This window comes from Nannospalax galili, unplaced genomic scaffold (assembly GCF_000622305.1).
Source record: "Nannospalax galili isolate Female #2095 unplaced genomic scaffold, S.galili_v1.0 scaffold252, whole genome shotgun sequence".
NCBI classification, from domain to species: Eukaryota; Metazoa; Chordata; class Mammalia; order Rodentia; family Spalacidae; genus Nannospalax; species Nannospalax galili.
In genome coordinates this window covers 4,579,464-4,604,011 of record NW_008333886.1, presented here as the reverse complement: position 1 = coordinate 4,604,011, position 24,548 = coordinate 4,579,464, and the positions used below count along the sequence as shown (strand labels likewise).

Sequence of the window (24,548 nt, the reverse complement as noted above, 5' to 3'; positions counted from 1 at the left end):
TGAGTATAAAACTTGGGGTTTGACTGAAGTAGACATTTTACTATTTCATGCAGCAGGAATCTATTAGGATCAGTAGTAACTGGTAAATCCACTGTTGAAAAAGGATTCTTTGTCCAAGGGTATACTTGAAGAGAAGTAACAATATACCCCTAATCCTTTTCCCTCTTGTCTCATGCATTCCTTTTTTGCTTAGGTTTCTGGGAAGCTCTTTGAGCACCAGTTAATGCTGTGGCTAAATTAACCTCTGTTTTTTTCCTTCTCTTAAAGCAAAGAATATAATGTGAAAAACACAAAGCTTTCCCTGGTTTAGAATTTAAGGTTATAATGTTTGAACCTTTGAATAAAGTATTCATCTGAAAGTAGGACTGTAGGTGATGGAGAATTCTTGATGTTAATGTAGGATAGAAAGAGATTGTTAGATTGTAAAAGTACCCCCACCTCCTTGAGGGCTTCAGTGTTGAACAAGACCACAGTGCTTAATTCTTCTCTAGACTTATTTGATGGGAATATTCATCAGTTTATACCTAAGGTTTTTCTGTTAGAAAGCATTATTTCTATACCTTTTGTGTTACCCAGCAGTCTTGTGGCATGCAAACAGCAGAAAAAGAAGCCATGCTGAGCCTCCATGTCTGAGAAGCTGAGCCTCCATGTCTGAGAAGGTCGGGGTGGGCAGACAGGGGTGCCTGCATTTGTCTCACATGTATGCATTCAAAGTAAAGATACCTCTGTGGAGATTTAAGTACTTACTTACCCTTTATTTTATCCTGGCTTCCTAAACATGTGTTACTTTTAATCAGCAAAGAAACTGGGAATTCTTTTCAATCAATCAGCATGCTGATTATATTAAGCATATATATACAGCCTAACTTAATCAGAATGTCTTCCAAGAGTAAAAGTGTCCCAGGGACCAAGGGGAAAATCCTTCCTGATATGGTTAGTGTGTCATTATGGATTCTGTTCCAAAGACTTTAATTGCTTTCTTTTACATTCTTGTACATTCAGGAAATAGGGATCTCCTAATCACTGTGTTAAACTAGAATTTCTGTGCTGCAGGTTCAGGGCTAAAATAAGATTTATATTTGGGTCCTGGGTGTTTGGTCTCAGTCACGGTCAACTCGAGTATGGGTACATAGTGTCCTTTTTGTGACACTAACATGATGTCCCTGAGGTACCTAAAGCTGTGGTAGATTTCTCCTGTTGGTGCTCAGATCATCTGTATTTTCATGATTTTTGTTTGGCCATTAGTATAAAAACACTGTCTTTCTTTTTTGCATTGGGGACACTTACGATCACCCCACTTAGAGTTCTGCCCTTAGTTCATAAATAACTTAGAACTAAGTCTTGTAAGATGTGGATTGAACCATTTAAGTTTTAAAGTTGGGAAAAAAACCTTCATACGTAAGTAGATAAATGAAAGAAATGCATTAAATATATGACATTTTTAGTGATTTTAAAACAATCCAGTCTTTTACGTAAATGTGAATTAGTAAGAATAGTACAGCCTCTAATCATAAACTAGTTAGGAAGCTTAAAAGAATGTGTCAGTCTCAGCAGTTAAGAACACTGGTTGTTCTTGCAGAAGACCGGGGTTCGAATCCCAGCACCCACATGGCAGCTAACAACTGTCCATAACTCCAGTCCCAGGGGATCCGACAGCCTCTTCTGAGCCCTGCAGGCATTGCACAACACGGGTGCACTTACCTACGTGCAAGCAATACATGCATACACATAAAATAAAAATAATAAATAAAAATTTAAAAAAAGAATGTATCAGGAGCAAAAGAATGCTGAATGCTGTAAACCCCATGAGGTTATTTTGGAAATAAAAACATTAGATACTAGTACAAACCAGGAGTCAGGTTTAGATAGCACTTCTTTAAGTAAACACCTTTACTCAAATTGGCTTAGAAGTAAATCAAGGTAAAACTCCAGTGTTCAGAAAGTATGTCACGTAGTTTGATTGAGTTATGTGGGTAGCGTAGGCCACAATCTTTACTTCATTGGTCCTTAAGGCCACTTTAGGCTTGGACTTAGCTGTACATCTCAGAAATGGAAAGACAAAGTCCAGATGGGAGATCTGAGGTTGTTGTGTTGCCCAAGGTGACTGGGGACCACATTTGTTCTTTGTAGTAACTCTGGCCTGAGTCTCCAGTCCTGAGCTCTCCTTGGGTCCGAGGTTGTTGCTGCCAAGGAAGTAATCACATCAGGTAATCATGTCCACATTCCATCCATCAGAAAGAATAAAGAATAGAAGAAGGGAACATCCTCTGCAAAGATGGTCTTGGTGGCTACTTAATTTTAGTGTTTAGTAAAGATTCCAGGTAGAGGTACTGTTAAAAAAAGAAAAAAAAACATCCAAGTTGAAATGGGGAAAGTGAAGCCACCTCTATTCACAGATAATGTGCTTATTCATGGAAAATTCTACAGAATATGTGTTTTAAAAAAAAAACTATTGAAGAGCTAAGAAACAAGTTCAACAAAGTTACTGGGTATGAAATCAACATATAAGAATTAACTTCACATCTGTATGCTAGCAGTGCACACTCCTAAATAATTCTTGCAGTTTTATCTAAGAGAATGCAGTACACACTGATAACTTTAGCAAAGGGCTTATAAGACTTGTACACCGAAAACTGTGATCAGTAAAACAAATAAAGTCAAAATACATGGAAAGGCACCCCATGTTCATGGATTGGAAGAATTAATATTTCTAAGATATTAAACTTCTCCAAATTGACATATAGATCAAGCACAATTACTTCAGAAACAGACAAGCTAACCCTAAAATTAACCTGGAAATGCAAGGAATGCAGAAAAACCACAGGACTCAATTTCCCAGTTCCAAACTGACTACAAAGCTACAGTAATTAACACAGTGTGACCTGGCGTGAGAATGGATCTGTGGGGCAGTGTGGAAAGACTAGAGATAAACCCTTACGTGCTTGACAGCTAATTTTGACAGTTCAATGAAAAAAAAGTGATCTTTTCAATAGTCCGTGCTTGAACTTTAAGATATCCACATGCACAGTACTGCAGTTGGACTCCTACCTTCCATGTGCACAAAAAGTAGTGAGTTAGAGACCCACATGTAAAAGATAAAAGTATAAAACAGAGGCACAGCCCACTTGACTTTATTTTAGGCAGTGCTGTTCAACAAAAACACAAATAACAAAAGAGAAAGTAATTTGACTTCATCCGAATTTTAAAATTTTGCACTTCAAAGGACACTACAAGACAATGAAAGACTCCACACACTGAAACATATTTGTAGATCATTTTCTGATAAGAAAGTTGTATCTAGAATATACAATCATACAGTGGATACAGTCTTGGGCCTTTGGTCACATTAGCACACAGGAGAGATTTCTGAACATGCTGGTGATTGAGGGCACTCCCAACATTCGGGTCCTCATTGGCCAGAGGCAGGAACTGTTTAGAGAGTTCTTACTTGTCTCCTGGTGATTACAGTCAGCATGCAGCCTGGGGCCAGAACTGTCTCCCTCTGGGCTTCAGGATCCTCTCAGCGCACACTGGGAGTTGCCCCTGAGATAATCGGATAGGTATGACCAGTAAGGTCAAAAGGTGCAGTTGTTGACTGTGCCTGTAATCCTCCCTCCCGGCCAGGGGCCATTGTTCACAAAATGACAGTGTCTAGAAGCAGGCTATGGTGTTGAAGGTTAAGACTAATATATCTGAGTGAAGACGTGCAAGCACTCCAGCCCCTTGGAGGTTCAGATGAGAAAACAGAATAGCATCTCTGACTTTTACTACTGGATATTAGAAGTATTTACTGTGTTTGCCAGACTTACTTACGACATTAGTTTTTTGTTTTTTGGTTTTTGGTTGTTTTTTTTTCTACTCATGCTGTCTGTACCAGAAGCTTTGTCTTTTTTACCCTTTGACCCGCTTAATGCTTTAGGGGGAAGCCTTATCAAGAGGCTTCAGATGCCCTACTGTATCTGATTGATAGTGAGTCAACCCCTTCCCCTCCAGGTCTTATAATAATTCAGCCATTAGGCTAAAAGCAATCTCTCCTCTTGTTCTAGGAGCTTTGGTGCCTTCAGTTCCCATTGATTTCAGATTATTACCTGTGCATGTGATTTCCTGTAACCACATCCTTCCTGATTGCTTTATAATTTCTCCCTCTTAATGGTTAGTTGCCAATTACTTACTTCTTTCAGAATTTCCCTCCATCTGTTACTTCCTCTCTGAAACACCTTCTTGCTTTCTCACTGTAGACAACATTTTAGCTTTTGATTTTGTGATTGCCCTTTCGCTCTTCTGAAGCGCGTGTGGAGGCATCCCTCCTTCCTGCTTACACATGCACCCTTTCATCATTTGGGTTAGAGTCCTTTGGGACAGAGAAATACCACAGTTCTATGCTTGTCTGTCTCGAAGACTAGAAAACCACTAAGACCTCAGGCATTGAAAATGTTCAAGGATGCCTATTTGATTCTATTTCTTGATTTATAGAGTGAAATGCAACTAAAGGAACAAATAGAGGAATTGCACCTAAACTGCCTTTTCCAAGGGGAGATTACATTTATGCAGAGTACTTAGCACAGCCTCTGGCCACAGTCTTTTGATCATTATAATTGGGAGACTGTCATTGTCCAAGGTTTTGGACTTCAGGACCGCTAATTGTCATAACAAGAAAAGAATACTGCAGCCAACACTGATGCAGTGCCCCAGTAGAAGGGTGCTCAGTGTGTGGCCAGGGCTGTGGCAGGTACGTATTAAGGAACTCAGTACTGCTGGCACTGAGCTCGCTTTGGCTTGTTCCAGGGTGCTTCTGGGAATTGGTATTTTCACTGTTGGTGGACAAAACACAGAGGATGGCTTGTGAACCATGTTCATGGGTGTGGCCAGGGCAGAAAGTGGGAAGTGTCATCTCTGCTCACACACCATTGGCTAGAACTCAGTGACAAGGCACTTAGGCACTGATTCTCTCTGTGCCTGGAAAGAGGAGGAAACTTGTTTGTGATCAGCCCTGACACTGAAGGGTTTTGTTTCTGTTTGTGTTTTTGCTTTCTTCAGCTTTTAAGTTACAAGAGAAATGCAGTGAAGGTCTTAACTTTAGCGATATGTTAAAAATTAGAAGAGGAAAAGCCAGGTGGAAGACCTACGTCAGCTCAAGGTCACTGTTCATTCACTACTGTGTTGCCAGGACCCAGAGCATAGTTGCTCCTCAGTTGGTGTGTACCACATGAGCTATGGGGAATCGTGTATGGCAGAAGGACCTCCGTTTAGAGAGGTATAAGAAGTGCAGTCTAGACCAGGTGTTCAGAGCAGAAGTTAGCAACTGGTAGCATGAATCGGGGAGTTGTCTGACTGAGGGAACCCTTGAGTAATGTACAGGGTCATAAGGGGAGTGGGCTAAGGCAAGCTTTTCCTACTACCAGAATGGCTGGTGGAGGGAAACCCTGAGAGACCGTGATAAAGAGGTTCAGGAGCCTTTGCCCCAGAAACCCAAGGGCGGAGAGGAGAGGTACTCGTTTCTGCATGTCTAGCTCATAAATCTTTCTTTTGGAATTTGAAATGAAACCTTGTTTTAAAGCAGACTTACTGTGATATTATCCCAATGCTTAAAAAAATTTACCAGCAATGTAAGATTCAGCGTTGAGGGGAACAAGGCAGAGCAAGCAGGTTAGATGTAAGGACGTTCAGGATGACGCTGGCACATCCTGCAGTGTAACACACAGTCCTTCTGGGCTCCTTGTTACTGCACCATTGAACAAAGTTTGAGTGCTGTATACATAGCAATTAAGCATCAGGAGAATTATATCACAAAAAGTTGTTCAGTCTGTGAATTCATTTAATTCATTAATCTTCATTACTGGCCTACCCTATGATATTTTAAGTCAATGTTTTATTTCTAGACATCTTTTGTGAAACTTATTCTGCCTAAAGCAGGCACACAGATCAGTTGTTAAAAACAATGAAAAGAGACATAAACTGAAAAACAGGCGCTGCTGTCTTCCTACTTTATGGCCTGAAAGTCATTCTGAGCCTCTCACTAGTGTGTACTATACCAACAAGCTGTAGGATTGAACATTACGTTTTCACTTTGATTAACTTGACTGCAGTCACTTCTTGGGGGCCTCTTTAGAGCTCACTGTGGAATAAAATTAAAACAATTTTATGATATAACAATCCACTTACAGAAAATGGCTTTATTTTTCTTTTATCCCTGAATGACCATATGCCCTACCTCTTACGTTTCCCCAGGTGTTCTCCCTTCTCAGACCCATCTTTTATAGTACCAACATACTCACATTCCTGAAGCGGGCTGTTGGCCGTTCCCTTGCTCCTCAGAGGCCCCCCGCTGTTGCCTCACTCCCATCCAAGCCCAACTCACTCGGCACAGCTGTTCTGTTCTCCCTTTGACACTTTCTTCATCTCTGCTGAAGTCCCGCCTCCACTCTTGATCTCTCCTTCCTCTCACACAGCCCGGGTCTTGTTCTGCCTCACATGAAGTCACACATGAGCATACTGGACTTCCTGACCAAGAGAACCAAGTCTCCTTTATATTTCACCCATTCCCCCATTGCCTGCCAATGAAAAAGAAAAAGAAGAACTCGATACAAATAGTGTATGAGAGCCCTCGCTGCCAGGTCTGACAACCTGAGTTCGAGTCCCAGTACCCACACGGTGGAAGGAGAGCACCCACGCCTGCATATTGTCCTCTGACCTTCACACAGGCATCTGGCCCGTGGGTACTTACATGTGCACAAAATAAGTAAATGAAAATGAAGGTTTGTTGGGGAGACGAACCAGAAATCCTCTCACATTCATGATCCTTTTATAAACCCTTTCTCTTTTTCCCTTTGCATCTGTCATCTAATTCATTGATGATATAGTTACCGTTGTTCATGGCCTTGGCTATCTCCTCCCTTTTGGATACTCAGGGCTTTGTGTTGCTCACCCATGTATGATGTATGTGTCCCAAATGCTCAGAAACAAGCCTGTTGTCCTGGAAGAGTGAATGAATAAAGCAGTGTGGTGGTTTGAATGAGAATGTCCCCCATAGGCTCCAAGTATTCATGGCGCTGTGTGGGGAGGGTCATGGAACCTTGGGAAGGTGTGGCCATGATGGGGAAAGCACATCACTGGGGTGGGCTTTAAGAGTTCTTAAGGCTTGCTGGATTTCCAGTCTGTCGCTCTCTGCTTCCTGTGACTGCTGGAAGCTGTGGGCCCTCAGCTGTCTGCTCCAGCTGCCTCCTGCTGCCAGGTCTCCCCTGCCATTATGGACTTTCCCTCTGGAACCATAAGCCAAATAAACTCTTCCTTGTGTAAGTGACCTTGGCCCTGGTGTTTATCACAGCAGCATAAGAGAAACTAATGCAAGCAGGAAGCCCAGGTCCCCTTCCCCATTTCTTAGGTTACCCCAGTGGTTTTCCAAGGACAGTGTGGTAGCAGATCAAGAAGAAATGTAGAAACCCTGAAGTCAGGCCTCTCATATACTAACCCCTCGGCTCCAATCATAGTCCTTGACTGTTCTAAAGGTCATTTGCTAACCTATTAAAGGAAGCATGACCCAAGTTGCAGTGCTTATATTAGTATTAAATAAATTTCAGTCAAAAACATGTGCAGTAAAATCCTTCCCACTCCTAATAGATCAGACTTGATGGTAAGCACCTTCCATCCTCTGTCACTGTGTGTTCTCTAGGTCCTACCCTGCAATGGTGTGATGCCTGAACATAAAAAGTCTAACTTGACATCCATTTAAACCAAGAGTGGGGCCCAAACTGTTCTGAGAATTTGATCTTTCAGATTTTTCCTGGATCTGTGCTCTTGAACAAAGGCCTGGTTCTCTCTTTATTGACTCTACTCATCCAGCATGAAGAGAGGAAGAAAGAGCAGAATTTGTCTCATCAGAGAATTTGCCCTTTCTGACGCCTGCTGACCTAGAACAGCACACAGACCTAGAACACAAACAGATGTTATCAATCTAATCCCACCTATCTTTTGCAACACAAATGGGTTATCTGTAGGGACCTGAGACAGTTAAATTATCTGAAAACATAAGGTTAACTTTGGTTACAAGGTTAGGTAAAAGTCATGCCCACGCTGCCCATACCCTACCATGGAGGCAGTACAGCATTGCTGGAGGTCTGCTGATTATACCTGGTGTGTCCTACCCACTGCATTCCTGTCTCTTCCTGGTAGGGGTGCTGCCTAATATCACCTTTGCAGCAGGGGTTCTAGAGCTTTCCTTCCTGCCTTAATATACCTGAGGAATGCAAGCTCCTGTGAGTACCCCAGGAGCTGTCTATGCAAAAGCCTAGTCCTCCCAAAACATGAAGGTTGTGGGAGTCTGGGAACTCACCCTTCATTAATTAGACCCTCCCTTCCTGCTAATGTGCTCCACCTCCAGATCATCCCCCTCCCTCCAAATAAAGTATTTACATCTGTGTATTTTTTCTGCCCCAAAGATTAAAATATTCTTGCATAAACGAATCATTCTGGTATTCGTTTGGAAGGCAGTTCACCAGTTACAGTTGTGATAACCAATTTGGCCATTCCTGCCTTCTTTAAAGAATGGAAAAGCACTAAATCTTTTCATTCTAGAGAGATCCATAAGTGCTATTTCAAAACACGTAGTTACGTCACTAATAACTTTTAATTATTGCAATAAAGTTAACATCAGAAATGAGGAAGGCCATCTTCTGGGTGAAGGAACCGGCCTCGGCAGGTGCTTTCATTGAGAGTTTAAAAGGACTAGCACAGAATTAATGGAGTGGATTATTTCAGCATCTGAAAAACATCGTCTACATTTCAGGAAGGAGACTTCTCTTTTGAAATAGTTTGTCATCAGTTCTCAAAGCTGGAAAGGTACTTCAGAGAGTATTAAAATGAGAAATAATTTCATTTGGATGCTATAAATCTTCATTATGTTTAATTGATTGGAGGGGTTGGTGGGAGGCCAGGGAGAACTGGCAACCCATGACACTTAAAAAGAAGTGTATGCTTTAACTGCAAGTACTCCTTCAATGGACATAAGTTTATCTTTGATAGTTTTATTGTCCTGATTAAGAGCTAAGCATTGGCGTCCTCCTGGCCTAGTTTTCAGTTCCCACTTTCATGCTCATTAAACCTGTATGTTTAGACCTGCCAGCTAACATCCTGGAGTTTGTTTTTCTCACCTATGAAGGGACAATCCATGTTTCACAGTTATCTTACTAAGAAAATAGTAGGTACAAAGCATCTAAAAACTGCCTAGCATCTAAAACACTGGCAGTGTTCGTCATCAAAGTACAGCCATCTAGGTGTGCTGAAAATGTGACTGTGACCTTGCCATATAAATGGAAAACATTTATATGGAATTATGTGTATAGTTTTCAATTTGGGATGGAAAACCCTTTTCTTTCTCTCTCTCTCTCTCTCTCTCTCCTCTGTCATGTGTTCTCTCTCTCTCTCTCTTGTCTTTTTGAAGCAGGGTTTCCCTGTAGCCCTAGCTGTCCTGGAACTCACTATGTAGACCAGGCTGGCCTTGAACTCACAGAGGTCCGCCTGCCTCTGCCTCCCAAGTGCTGGGACTATAGGCATGCGCCGCCACGCCCGGCTCTCTTTTTCTAACTCAAGGAGGAATTTTTACTCTTGGAATGAATGTCAATTTCTTCATAAAGAAGTAAAGTCTCTGTGTGTGGGTGCGTGTGCACGCGTGTGTGTGTGTGTGTGTGTGTATGTGTGCTTGTGTGCATGCAGGCACACATATATGTGTGGGTACACATGGAAGCTACAGATTAATGTCACATGTCTTCCTCTGGGCTCTCCGCCTTATTTTTTATTTATTTATTTTTCTAAAATATTTTCTTTATTATTATTTTATGTGTACAAGTGTATTGCCTGCATGTATGTGAGTGCACCCGTGTTGTGTAGTGCCATGGAGGTAACCCTGGTCCTCTGTAAGAGCAGTCAGTGCTCTTAACCACTGAGCCATCTCTATTTGTATTGTATGCATATGTGTGTTTTCTACATGTAAGTGCAACACGTAAGTGCGATGTCCACAGAGGCCAGAAGCGGGCATCAGATTCTCTGGAACTGGATAGTTGTTAGCTGCAATGTGAATGCTGGAATCCAATGCTGTTCCCCTATAAGAACAAGAAGTGCTCTTAACTGCTGAGCCACCTCTCCATCCCCATCCACCTTATTTTGGAGAACCAGGTCTCTCAATTAAACCTGGAGCCTGCTGATTAGTTTGTCTGACTGGCCAGCTCCAGATAGCCTGCTGTGTCTATTTACCCAGATGTGAGCCACTGAACCTAGCCTTTTCACATGGGTGCTGGCGATCAAATTCAAGCTCTCATGCTTGTGCAGCAAGCACTTTATAAGCTGAACCATTTCCCGGGCCCCATATGTAAAGTTTAAACTACAGAGATTGTATTGTAGGGTATGGAATAAACGGGTGTTAATCTCAGCTTCCTCACATAAAACTGTGTTTTCTAGGAGAATGCGTGGAAGGGCTGCGGGAAAATGACTACCTTCTGATCCATTCCTGCCGTCAGTGGACCACCATTACTGCCCATAGCCTGGAGGAAGGCCACTATGTCATCGGGCCAAAGATAGAGATTCCTGTACATTATGCAGGTAAGACCCCTCTCAAGGAGGATACAGGCGAAGAAGAGAGGACTTAAGAGCTGATTTTTTTTCCCCCCCAAGCAAGAAATAGGAATTGTCTATAAACTAGAGAGCACAGTGACTTGAAAGAGTCAAACACTTCTGTGTGATTATTTTACCAGTGAAAGTTTGGGTCAATTTCATCACAGATATTTGTAATTAATGAAGCTGGGTATTTATAGGATGACATTTTGACACTGAGAACTTCTCTTTGGTCTTGGAATTAAATCACTATGTGTAGCCAACCTCTGTGCTCCAAGAGCTGGTACCCTGAGTTACCCCAGGCACAACTTGAGTGTGGCTTTTGTGAATGGCTATGATATGGCAACTCAGCAAGGTGCCATTTCACAAGAGAGCATTGTACCCTGGTTTTAAAAGTTCCTGTTTGGAAGTCCAGATACCAGACATGTTGCCTTTTTCAATTAGTCTTTAGAATATAGTACTGGTGTGACCCCTTTCTCTAGTTAAAGGGAGATAATAACTACCTGTCACCACACTCAGAATTCTATTCACTTCAGAGATGTCATTGCACTCATTTGTATCCAGCAAATTCTGTGGACAGAACTGAACCTATTTGCTGGCTTGAATAAACTCTCAGCAGTAGTAGCTTACAAATCAGCTTTTAAAAATCAGTTATTATACACTCTCTCTCTCTGGGTTTTATAGTTTCTTATATGAAAGATAATTTTTCTATATTGTTCAACTTTCTTTAAAGTTATAGCAGGACATTTTAACCAACTAGCCATAAATTGTGCAGACATTGATGCCATTTTGGCTTTTATAGACTGTCTACAATGCTCAGCAAGTTGCTGTTTGGAAAAGGAATCTTGCTGTAGTCCATTGTCTAGAACAGTAGCAAATGGTTTGTTCAATCTGTATTTAATGAATGAACGGACACTTTGATGTCCACTTTGACTCTTAGTTCAGCTGCTCACTGAACTTCCAAAACATCCTCCTAATGCAAAAGTATTGAGAGACTTTTTGTGGCCTAAAGCTCTGTCCTTTAGAATTATACCGCCAAGTCCTCTGAGTGGCCTTTATGGGAATAAAAAGTGAGTAGCATGGAGCTACAGAAGGTGTTCTATGTCTGAGCTTTTGGAGCCAGGCCTCTGCAGCCATGCTCATAGGGAGGAGAGTTTGACAAGCCATCCAGGCCGTCCAGATTCCCCTCCAAGAGGTTCCCACAACAACGAAGCCCACTCTGTCTTTGGCAGGTTCAAACTCTGGTTTCTCTCACTGTGGAAAACTGAAAAGGTGATTTGCTAGATTTTGCACCATTATATATACGATTTTACTTAGTTTGTGTTCACTTATCAGTAGACTAGAATTATAGACTTTTTCCCTAAACCATTGTGACTGGCTCTGTCAAATTGAGTCATCCCAGAGGAATGCTGTCATTGGGTTTCTTCAAATCCTGCTGGAAACTCTTCCTCCCTGAATCCTTGCCTTGTTGAAGGCCTGCAGAGTTCTTGCCTGTTCCTTCAATCTTTGACTCTGAAGTGTGGACATCTGCTGAGCTAGATCAGTCACCTCCCTGCTTCCTGACCGCACTGGACACTTTGCCATTGGCCCCTTTCATCCTGACTCCCAGCCTTGCAGCTTCCCAGCCTGCCCCAGGATGGGGAGCGGGCAGAGACCCTCTTCTGTCATGGATCAGCTCTGGATCTACATACTGCATGTCGCATTCATTTGACACATACTATTCATTCAGTCACCTCTTTATATATATACCTCCCTACACTGAGCTGTTGGACTGTACACTTCACAAATATGGCTGTTTTGGGGTTTGTTTTTTTTTCAGTCTTTTTTTTTTTTTCTGGTCTTTTTGAGTGAGAGTCTCCCTGTAGCCCCAGCTGTCCTGGGACTCACTATGTAGACCAGGCTGGCCTTGAACTCACAGAGATCCGCCTGCCTCTGCCTCCTGAGTGCTGGGATTAAAGGCGTGCACCACCATGCCTGGCTAAATATGGCTGTTTTTTAAAGTCTCTCGGGCATCCTTTGATCAGTCTACAAATGGCAAACTTCTTTGTGATAATGAATGTTCAATCTAGGGATCTCAGACTTGGCCACAAAGAATGGAATGGCACAGGGAATTTTGAAAAAACTGGATGCTGAGTCCTGCCTGCATAGGTTCTAGTTTAATTGATCTAAAAGGTGGCATAAGGTGGGCATCAGGACTTTTAAAGGTTTCTCCATGGTTAAAAATAAAACCAAGAAGCTGGAACGTAGTCAATGATTAAAAGCACTGACTGCTCTTGCATAGGACCTGAGTTCAGTTCCCAGCACCCACAAGGCAGCTCGCCACGATTCATAACTCCAGTTTCAGGGTATCTGACACCCTCTTCTGGCCTCCACAAGCACTCCACACACACATGGTACAGACAAAACACTTATACACATAAAATTTTAAAATATATATAAAAAAAATTCAACCAAAGTTGAGAAAGGGCATGTGTCAAATAAGATTCCCCCAAACAACAACAGATGACCATATGCTATGTTAACAGCCATCGATCTGTTATTGGAAAGAAAAGTATGGCATGTTCAGCCACTTTCTGTTTGTGCTATATAATGGCACATGTAACAGGATGGTTCATGTATTCCTCAGGTTGCAAGTGATGATACTTACTATCTGTAATAAAATTAAGCTGCCAAGACTGAAATGAAAAATGGACACTAAGGTCACACCAATCCACATGAAAGGAGAGAAAACAAATCAAAGGAGGTACTTGAAATGGGATCAGATGGTTTGTGAGATCATTTGTCATTAGGCAGGGTAGGATTGGTGGTTGGTGAGGAGTGTCAATCTCAATTTTCTGAACTGTCTTCCTTGAACTGCTTCAACAAGAAACTTGAGTAGGAGCTTTGGGTGCAAGTAGATACCATTGATCCTGTTTTTGTATGACAGAGTTTACAGATGAAGGACTGGAATGCTTTTCTTTAGTGAATGCTTAGCATGTGTACAGCCCTGAGTTTGATCCCTAACACTGCAAAAATAAAAGTACAAACATAATTTTTAGTGATTTTTCTGGGTTTTTTTCCCCAGCCCTTCAAGCTGACAGGTAAACAAGGAAGTGATCTGATTTGTCTGTATTGTAATAATAAGATTTATTCATCTTGATTCAGTCACTTCAGAGGTTTTAGTGGCATATTTATAGACTCCTTCTTTTCAGACAAGGTCTCACTGTTTCCCAGGGTTGTCTCAAAGTCCTGGGCCAAGCCATCCTCCCGCCTCAGCCTACCAAGTAGCCAGGACTGTGTGCACACATCACCCTTCTCTGCTTGCAGTGGCATATATTTCATTTTGAAGAATGGATTTATTACAAAGCTCAGCATAAAGTACACTGTGGGAACCAAAGGTAGCAACTAAATTTGTTTTGCTTATTTATTTGTGCTCTAATTGTAATTAGTAGCAGAAACTCTTATCTGGGCATATAGTAGTAATTTGTCCACATTTCATCTAGGTTGAGAGTCATTGTTCATTCCTTAAGTTTAATAAATAATCAACAACTTCAATAGCCAGCTTTATAGTCAACCTTGTTTGATTTCTGCCACTTACTCTCTGTATTACTTTTGGACAGATTTCTTTCCTGATCTATCAACTGGGAATAGAGTACCCTTCTCCGGAGGAAGGCCGGAGGTTATGCGTGCGAAACACCTTTCAGAGCGCTTAGCACTTAACTAAGCACACCATAGATGTTAGTGGTGAAGACCACCCCAGTGATTCCAACAGCCTGTTTCTGAGCTTTTGAGTCCTCATTAGAGACTGCTGACTACAAGTTTAACAATTTTCTGTTCATTGAAGCCACTTGAGACCAGCCTCCTCAGACTTGTTCTGGCTGCAGGGTTTTGTTTCATTGGTCTGTATGAATGTATATTATCGGTTTTGTTTTTGTTGTTTTGCTTTGCTTTTTTAAAACTTTGTTTCAAGGTTGCACCCTCATATCTACCCTCCACCAATATGTCACCCTGTGTTTCCTAATAACAAGGATACCCTCTCTCGACTAGACACAGTACCAGTGGCAAATTCAGGACACACCATACTTTAGTCTGCAGTGCATGTTCCCGCTTGTCCTGAGCTGCCTGTTTTCCACCGAGGATACATACCAGCAGGCCCCTCAGTGCACTTTGCTGCTGGGTCTTCAGCTGTCCTCGTGTTGTGTGGCGTGAACATTTTTAAGGAAGTCATTGTTTAGAGTAGTAGCCTCAGTTTGGGCTCCCTATCTGCTTATCAGATTCTAGTTGTAGATTTACATTGGGTTACTACAGATGGACTGTCTTCCTTGGGGCACACCTCACAGAATGGATGACCATTTGCCTGTTACTGATGATGTCAGTTTTGATCGCTGGGTTGTCTGATTTGTTTGCCTTATATACAACTTCCATTACTAGGGAATTTGAAAAAGGAAACTTCCAGGCTTCTAAGTATCTTGTTCCTTCTCTGAAGCTTATTGCCCCTCCCCTTTGCCCTGATTGAGTGCTATTGATCCTGTCCATCTGGTCCAGTTTTCACTGAGGTATTGGCAAAATGCTGCTTTTCTAACTGAATTGATCCGAATCTGACAGTCTTCACTCCACTGTTGGGAGGAGCATTTCCCATGCCCCCTTTTCTTCCTCTTGGCACTAGCTGGTCTTAGAGATGACTGCCTTTGTGTATGTTAATGCCCAAATTGCTGGTGCCTGTCTCTGGGCGACGCGCTCCCTGCAGACTTTTCTAGCATGCCCTACTTTCTGGCCTAGGTAGCAACCATTCCTTCTGTACCCACTGCTTTGATCAGGAGTGACACTCTCCTAGCACTGCTCCTCCTTTGTGGTCTTAGTGAATGGAGTCCCCCTGGAGTTGCACACTCTCAGCCTGGGCAGCCACACATAGCAGCTGTCATCACATGTATCCCAGAAAGTGGTGAAACTCTAAACCTCTTTTTTGGTTTTGTTTTGAAACAGTCTTATTATGTGTGAGCCCAGGTTGACCTCTCAATTGAGATCCTCCTGCCTCAGCCTCCTAAGTGGTGGGATTACAGATTGTGTGTCACCACATCTGATTCAGCATTCGGCATTGCTATAGAATCACTATTCCAAGCTGTTTTCTCATATTCTCTGTCAGAGATTTTTTTATGAAATTTCTCATGTGAAAAGAAACACTTTCATAAAGCATGAAGAGAAGCTAACTGTGTCTTGAAGTATACCCACCAAAATGGCAGCCATAAGAAGCTCCTTATGGAGGCTGGAGAGCTGGCTCTGTGTTAAGAACACTGGCTGCTCTTGGAGAGGACCTGGGTTCAATTCCCAGTGCCCACATGACAGCTAACAAGCATCCATAACTTCAGTATCAGGGGATCTGATGCCTCTTCTGACCTCCACAGGCATTGCACAACATGAGTGCACTTACACACATACAGGCAATACATTCATACACATAAAATAAAAATAATAAATTTTAGAAAAGGTTTAAAGACACTCGTACTAACTTCTGAGATGACTAGGTATGCTTTGAACAAATGAAGACTTCTTATAGAAGCAGCGTTTTCCTGGTGCAGTAGTTCATTCCGAGACAGTATGTGTTCCATCAGCACTGCATGTGTGACTAACAGTGGGTAAAACATTCAGAAAAGTTGCCATAGTATTTAGAAAAAAATGGCCATCTTCACACAGTTCCATCAACAGGCAACACAGATCAGTATTATCTTGACCATCTCACTTCTCATTACTACATGATAGGCTAAAGATTTCCTGAGAAATGTGCAACCCAGACCTCAGAATTTTTCGGAATTTTGCAGAAGAGTTAACTGGACATTCAGATATGCTAAATCACCCTGCATGTCCAACCTTCCCCTTTCACTCCAACTTACCAAGCAAAACACATCTATTCTGTTTTTAAATGCCTTCATACTACTTAATTCTAGCCACGCATTCCTAAGGATGAGTGACTTTCACTTCACAGTTCACCTGTCTGTTTATCAATGCATTCTGTCTCTGTAGCTAAGTCATAACTACGTCTCATTTATATGACCCACCCCACTCAGGGCCTTAAGTAATTTTGTATTCATAATTTGGCATCTGTTTTCTTTAAATTGAACCTACGCTTTGGGTCTAAGACCTGGATAAGAAGCATACCATCTGGAAATTTACTTTACCGTCTTCAGCTCTAAGTTCCTATGTAATGGAGAGTTCTCTAAGACCATGCCGTGGAGATTGTCTTAGATCTAACTTGTGTAATGCCTTAGCATCTGTGTCAGCACATGAGGCTGGTGAAGCAAGGGAATCCTCTTACTTCTCATGAAGACTGTCAACTTGGCATGGTAGCCCATGCCATAATCCTAAGCACTAGGGAGGCTGAGCAGGCAGATCATGAGTTCAAACCTAGTCTGGTCTTATATAACAAGTTTTAAACCATTTTGGACTACATAGTGAGACCATGTCTCAAAATACCAACAACAACCGAATCAAATCAGAAAAGCTCTATTTGAGACATAGCTTTAAGAAAGTAAATAGATGAGGCCAGGTCGGTGGACAAGGCATATAATCTCTGCTACTTAGGAAGAAATGCTGAAGTTCAAGTCCAGCTTGGGCTAATAATGAGACCTTGCCTCAAAGTAAGAAGTAAAAAGAAGGTTGCTGATGTAGCTCAGTGATGGAGCAATTATTTAGCATGTGTGAGGCTGGAGGTTCAGGCTCCAGTATAGACCGGAAGGAAAAGGAGAGGGGTGGAGGGCGCAATTGCGGGGGAGAGGAGGAAATGGATCAGAATGGGAGATGCTGTGTGTCTGTGGTTCACCAACTTGGCAAGCGCTGTAACTCTGAGTGGGTTCATGAAGATTTAAGTCATTCCATGAGCTACTTGCTGTCATCTTGGATGAACAGATTGTTCCTGGAACCTAAGCATCTCGTAAACTCCAGCTACGTTTGGCTTCTATTTTTATGTTCCCATCCTCCTGCAAATCCGGTGGATCTATAAGAAGCTCAGATGGTCTCAGTGCTTCCCCTCTGGTGGTACCATGTACAGAAGGACGTGGTGTTCACATACAAGCTTGGTAAGACTCGCTAATGCCGTCTGTAAGGCCCTTATTCAGCAGGCACCTGGGTTTATGTCAGCAGTGCCTGTTTTTAAAAATGTGACATGTGCCGCGTCTGTCTCATGGGCAAAATTATAATAATGTGGTATCTAACATAATCTTGAGTTGTAATTACTGAACAAAAGGAAATGTTGAAACAAGCTAATTTTATTCTCCTGGGTTGCAAGTTTAATTAGCATGAATCATCAGTTTACAAAAGTAACTGCTAGTGTTGAACAATACTTTGTGTACTTTTCTGTTACAAGGGGAAAAACTGTGATAAAATGGAAAATAACCAACTTTTTTTTTTTTAAGTCCTAGTGCTAACATTGCAGGCCAAGGAATGTTTATCCCAGATGTTTGGCCATAAAGAATTATCAGACATCTAAGATGCAACCAGTGTTTGTGATTGACTCGTTAGTTGACAATTAACAGCTGAGCTTTATTTAGTGCTTATTTTCTAGACACATTGTTAACTCCAACTTCTATTAACTTTCACAACAAACCCATGAGATTTGTTCCCTTATATTTGCATTTTACAGAAGTACAGATGAGATTCAGGTTAAGTCTCTCATAATGTCACACAGCCAGTAGTTACTCTTTGAAGCTAGACTATGGGGCTCCAGGGCCAGCTTCTCTCACTGTGACCCCTTGGAAAATTCTAGAAGGCATTTTTTGTATGGGCAGTCTCTACCCATCTGTGTCAGCTTGACACAGATTAGTGTCACCTGGTTAGAGGGAACCTCAGTTGAGAAATTTCCTCCATTGGACTGGCCCATGGCCATGTCTGTGAGGCATTTTTTTGATTGTTGAGTGATGTGAGAGGGCCCAGCCCACTATCAGCGGTGTCACCCCTGGGCAGATGGTCCTGAGTTGTGTAAGAAAGCAGGCCAAGGGAATGGAGAGATGGCTTAGTTGTTAAGAGCACTGGCTGCTCTTGCATAGGACCCAGGTTCAGTTTCTAGCACCCACATAGTGACTGACAACTGTCTGAAACTCCAGTTCCAGGGAAAATTTGACACCATCTTCTGACTTCCACTGGCATTGCACAACAGGGGTGCATTTAAATATACATAATACACTCATACACATAAAATAAAAATAATAAAATAAAGCCAACTGAGCACAGGCCAGAGAGAGCAAGCCAGTGTGTGACGTTCCTCCTCGGTCTCTGCTTCCGTTCCCTTTGGCTTCCTTCAGTAATGAGTTGTAGCTTACAAGAAAGATAAACCTTCCTTCCCTAACTTGGTTTGGGTCATGGTATTTATCACAGCAACAGAAGCAAATTAGAACACCATCTTAGAGAAGAGAAAGAAATCTGTAAGAATTGGCTAATAGGTTGGATAACTCTGCCTTTCCTAGTGCTCAACCTGTGTTCTGATTTTAAGGAAAAAGTAAGGAAATACATCAGTTTTGACCAATTCAAGGTACAAGTCCCCTGCATACAGTGATGTCCCCCTCTCTAGGTAATTACCAGAAAGATGGGAAGAGCTTCCAGGAGGACTCTTTGGCTAGTGGAGAGGGCTCTCGGCATACCTGGAGACCAAGCCATTGCTGGAGGCCTGGGGAAACATCTGCTACATATTGACTGAGAAAATGTGTCTTCTTCACCAGGCATTCTTGATGAATGAAGCTGGGGGAGTTATATGGTAAATGGGGTTAGCAGTGGTTAAGCAGCTAAGACAGTAAGTGAGGACCTGGTGTTTCCAGGACTTGTGTAAAAGGGAAACAAGAGGACACAGGAATGAAAGGCTTTTAATGTTTCTTTTTCAAAGAATAGTACAGTCTGAGGACTGTCTAGGCTAAGTGGAATGAGGGAGGGAGGGAAGGAGAAAGAGGGGGAGGGAGGGAGAGACTGACTGACTGACTGACTGACTGACTGACTGACTGACTAGTTAAGTAATACAATATCCTGGTGTCTGAGAAATTGTCTCTGCCACTTTTCCCCCAGGAGGCATTTTTCCCTCCTGTCAGCAAGAAGGGATCCCTTTCCTTACTCACAAGAGTCAAGGCTAACATTCCTAACAAAGGACAAGTTGACAAAAGAAAAGCATGGCAGGTTTATTTTCTCCAGTTTTATATGACCTCTAAGCCTTCAAAATGAAAACCTATAGACCAGGGAAAACTGTCCATTTTTATGCTTGGATTTTCAGAAGACTATAACTGTCATAAAGGAAAATAAACTGAGAGGGAGACCCCATAAGGCTTGTCTGTTTTGACACTTGGCATTTCTGTATGGCCTGTCTTCCTCCCAAGAGTGGAGTAAGACCCCTGCTTGAATGCAGGTCTTAGAAGCCAGGGGCACATGAGGCAGAGACTTATGGCCGGCTCCTACTCAGAAAAACAGGAGCATGGGGAAGCTTGGAGTCATTACAGTCTCTATGGCTGGCTCTGGAGAAGACAGGGTTTTATGACCTGCCTTGGGAATGAGCAGTTCCCAGTTCCTGTGGCCTGGCTTGAAAGGAAAAAAATCATCTAGAGAGGGTCAAGAAGAGACCTCGCTTCTGATCATTCTGTTCTCTTCAGTTCCAACACTCCGCACACCAAAGCCTGTGCTCTGTGGGACTGGTGGTGATGCTTTTGACGCTCCTGCCTCATTTTACTTGTTAAAATCCTGTGGTTGTTTCACACAGTGCTTCACTGCCAGATAGATACTCAATTTAACTCAAAACGAGAATGAAGACATTGTATACTTACTTTTCCTAAGGAATAAATGGAAGATTGCCACCAACTGTTGGTACAGATTTACCGTGGCTAGTCTACTTCTCACTGCTTCAGAATAATACCCCAAGGGAAGGTGGACTGCAGATGTAGTTCAGCGGTAGAGTGCTTGCCCAGCTTAGACTAGGCCCTCAGTTCAGTCCGTGGTACCTTAGCCATAATGACAACAGTAATAATGACCCAAGGAAATCTGAATGTGACTCATCACAGATGATGGCATGATATTTGGAAAGTGACAGATGATGGCATGATATTTGTTATATGTGATACTGCTGTCCTTCTTACAGTAGGAATTAGCCTTACTTTTAAAAGATACTATGGTATTAAAGGATAAAATGTGATTTTAATATATAAAGTACTTTGGGGCTGGAGAGAGATGGCTCAGCAGATAGGCATGTGTGCTGCTCTTGCAGAGGACCTGTGTCAGGCATCTCACAGCCATCTGTAACTCCAGGGAATCGGACAGTCTCCCCCAATACCTGTGTTCATGTGCACACACCCACACACAAACACACATTCGTGCACATAATTAAAAACAAAAATAAATCTTTAAAAAGTTATATAAAATAATTTAGTAAAACCAAACAAAAATAAGATATGCATCTGGAAAACTGTTAAATTTGTTAAAATGAAAGGAAATATGGATTTCTTTACCCTAATTTTTTGCATGTTTAAAACTTTTATAATAAAAGGCAAAACTGACTTAGTGACATGGCCCAAGAGGCAGGGTTGACTGTGCTGAGGAGCACGTAGGTGGCAACTCCCAACCCTCTGCTTCCATCCTTGAATCCCAGTTAGTTTTATCCTCTAGAGTGACAGCGCCCCTTCTCAGTGCCAGGACTCAGTGTCCCTAGAAATAATGTGGTGAAAGCTGAGCATAGGAAAACGTGATGGTGGAGCCTCCTTACCTGGTGGCTCCCTTCCAGCCGCTGACCCGTTTGTGATTAAGTGTTCAAGGACAAAAGGATAGACAGATATATACAAAAGTTGGAAAGAGAAAAACAGGTTTTTTTCATTGTTTTCTTCCTAACATGTGAGGAGATATGGAATGTAAGCAGATTCAGTGGAAGTTATTTAATGTCTTGCCCTGTGACTTTTCTTGATCTATAAATACTACTAAAATGCCTTTACTAAAAATTGTAGGGGCCGAAGAAGTGGCTCAGTTGGCACTAACGTAAGGAACTTTGGATCCCCAGAACCTTGAAAAACAAGCAAAAGCTGGACTCAGTGCATGTCCCCCGTCCTGGGGAGGCAAGAGGGAGATGCCTTAGGGCTCACTAGTGCTAGCAGCCAGGCAGTAAGCACCAGGGTCAGTGAGAGAGTGTCTCAGAAACTAAAGTGAAGACACCTGATGTTGACCTGTTGCTGTTGCCTCTACAAACATGTATGCACATACCCATCCATGCCTACACATTTGTACACACACATGAACCTGTACACACGTATACACCCCCACACACACAAAATATTTTTTAATGGAAGATGTATAAAGAGGGAATGTGAGCCAAAACATTGAAAGTTATTTGGTGTCTTGCCCTGTGACTTTTCTTGATGACTCTATAAATATTAATAAAATGCCTTTAATAAAAACTATAGAATACCTCAATAGCTGTTTTCACATTTCAGCTCGTTTAATCCCCTACACCCTGTGGGTTGTATGTGCATTGAAATGGAAGCTCTAGAATCAAAAGAAATTCCCTGCTAGTGCAAAGCAGGAGTGATGTGTGGGATCAGAACAGAGGTGACGTGGGGTTCAGAACAGGGTGACGTGAGGGGTTCAGAACAGGGTGACATGGGGTTCAGAACAGGGTGACGAGGGATTCAGAACAGGGTGACATGTGGGATTCAGAACAGGATGACATGTGGGGTTCAGAACAGAGGTGACATGGGGGATTCAACTCCTAGGCTACTGTTTTCTGTCTCTTTTTACTTCTGTCCAGGCACTCAGTACACAGTTGGTCCAGGAAGGTGCTAGCTCCAGTTCCAGTCTGATTTAACATATGAGATACTGTGATCATTGACAGGCGGAGAGTTTGAAAAGCCACCTGTGACCATGTTAACGGAGTGTTTATAGCCGGGTGGGAGCATGCTCCACTCACTTCGTAATTTGGTTTCCAGGTTGGATTTGTACCTCTAATGTGTGGTCTTTTCAGTGTTCCCTTTTAGCTTTTAAGAATAACTTTCAATTTTTTTTTCTTTGTAGAAAACAGACTTAATAATGCCTCTGAACCAATTTTGACTCTAGTGAAACTCCCTGAAATCACTCTATGCCATTTAAGATTAGAATTGCCTTTATGACTCACTACCCAGGGAAATTGTGCACTACCTTTCAAGACTGACCCATCTGGGCAGTTGTCAGTAGACTCTTAACAGAAAAACAACAAACCGGGTATAGACTGCACACTTCTGCCATGTGATGCAAGATGATTCAGACATTGCTGTGTTGGTTTTCAGTAGGGAGTAGATGACAGTGCCTCCAGCTTGTTAGAACTGATTTTCTGACCCTTATAGTACTCAAGCCAATGAGCATGTGTTGGAGGAGCAGAAACCCACAGAGCCTTTACCTCGGATGTTAAAGATGGTTGTAAGTCAGCAAAGCACAGGAGGACCTAGACACTGGGACTGTTTGGCTTCCTCAGACCCGGCTTGTGCGTCCTGTAAGTTTTTACGCAGTGACAGTCCTGTTTCTTCTTGTCTCCCTTCACACCATTTCATAGTCACAGCTTTGTTTCCTGTTTGTGTAACCAGATACCTTGTGCACCTCAGGCCCCCTCCCACCCTGCCCTGTGCCCTTTCTCCTTGCCCCCAGAGTTTCTACATGCCTAGTTTTGTTGCTCCTTCCTCAGTCCCTAAACAGGCTGCTCTCCCTTTTCAACCCACTTTATTGTGTCACCTGCTCCAAAGACCCAGCTTCCCTCCCAGTGAGTATTCTTTGGGAATCACTGATCAGACCTTTTCAGAAGTGTTTTCCCTTGTAATACAAAGTTTCATCTAGTGCTGGGCCCTGACTTCTGTCCCTTAGGTACCCCAGGGGCGCAGCGCCACCATGTTGTCAGTCCTCATGTGGTTTTGTCATGTCTTCTCATGTGTGAAAGGCTTGTGTGCTAGGCACTAGCAGACTGAAGTCCTCTCTCCAACACTGCTTTCCCTGGGCACCCTTTCCGAGTCTTTCCAAGTCTTCCCTCTTCAGAATCCCTTTGGCAGTTGTGCCCAAGGACCCTTCTGGCTCTTATTCTCCCCAGTTCTAAAGGCTTCTTGAGGGCAGTGCTGGATACATAGCACATCCTATCAGCATCTAGTGCAGACTTCGGTAGTTTAAAGGCTCAGGAGATAATTTTGACCCAGTGAAACTGATTCATCTTTTAAAGACAACTGTTTTAGCAAGTTTCCAAAGACACCCTGGAACAGACAGAGGCAGCCCCACACTGACACTGACAGGCAGGGGTACTCTGGAGTGCTCTGGGGGTGCTCCCCAAGTTCTGCTGAGCCATTGAGTAAGGAGCTGTGCTTTGTTCTGGAAGTGGGAGATGAGGGCCTTTAGCCAGCACAGGCAGAAGAGGCACTCCAGACCCAAGGGCTTGAACAAAGCTTTGGATTATGGACCACAGTGAAGATGAAACTTCAGTGGTTTGTAGAATAGAGAAGAAGGTTATTTGGAGATCAAGTGAGAAAAATAGTTGGAGCACACGCGAGGGGTTTGAGTGCCAGACACGTTAGCTGGAGCTGCAGTCTCTTCGCCCTGCGGAATCCCCCACAGAATCTGTCTTTTAAAAAGATGAAGAACAAGCTCCCTCTCCTCTTGAGGTGAGAGACTGATCAGGAATGAAGGAGGCAGAGACGATGGGAAACTGCGGTGAGAAACCAGTTAGGAAGCTGTTGAAGAGACCCAAGGAGCAGTCATGGAGCCCTGAGCCAGGAAGGGGTGATGAGGAGGTGAGAGCTGACGTGTAGACCGAGGAAAGGGTAAACAGAAGACGAAGCTGAGACGAGTCTGAGAAAATATCTGCCCACGTTTTAAAGAAATCGGCCACCTCACCCTCCCTCCATCCTGCCCCTCATCCTTTCCCTCCCTTTCTTCCTTCTCTCCCTCCCTCCCAAACATACACGCTTGCTTATAAAACATACCTTTTCCTAATGATTTTAGTTTATAGCTAA

The 24,548-nt window shown here is 42.7% G+C and overlaps 1 protein-coding gene across 2 annotated transcripts in view; it reads left to right on the top strand.

Annotated features, from left to right (window-relative positions):
- Positions 1-24,548, top strand: part of Garem1 (GRB2 associated regulator of MAPK1 subtype 1) — a 201,020-nt gene that overhangs the window by 60,078 nt on the left and 116,394 nt on the right. For both annotated transcript variants that reach the window (XM_008828846.3, XM_008828845.3), the window contains exon 2: positions 10,450-10,590. In XM_008828846.3, coding sequence (XP_008827068.1) covers positions 10,450-10,590 — 141 coding nt within the window. The remainder of the gene's footprint in view (positions 1-10,449; positions 10,591-24,548) is intronic.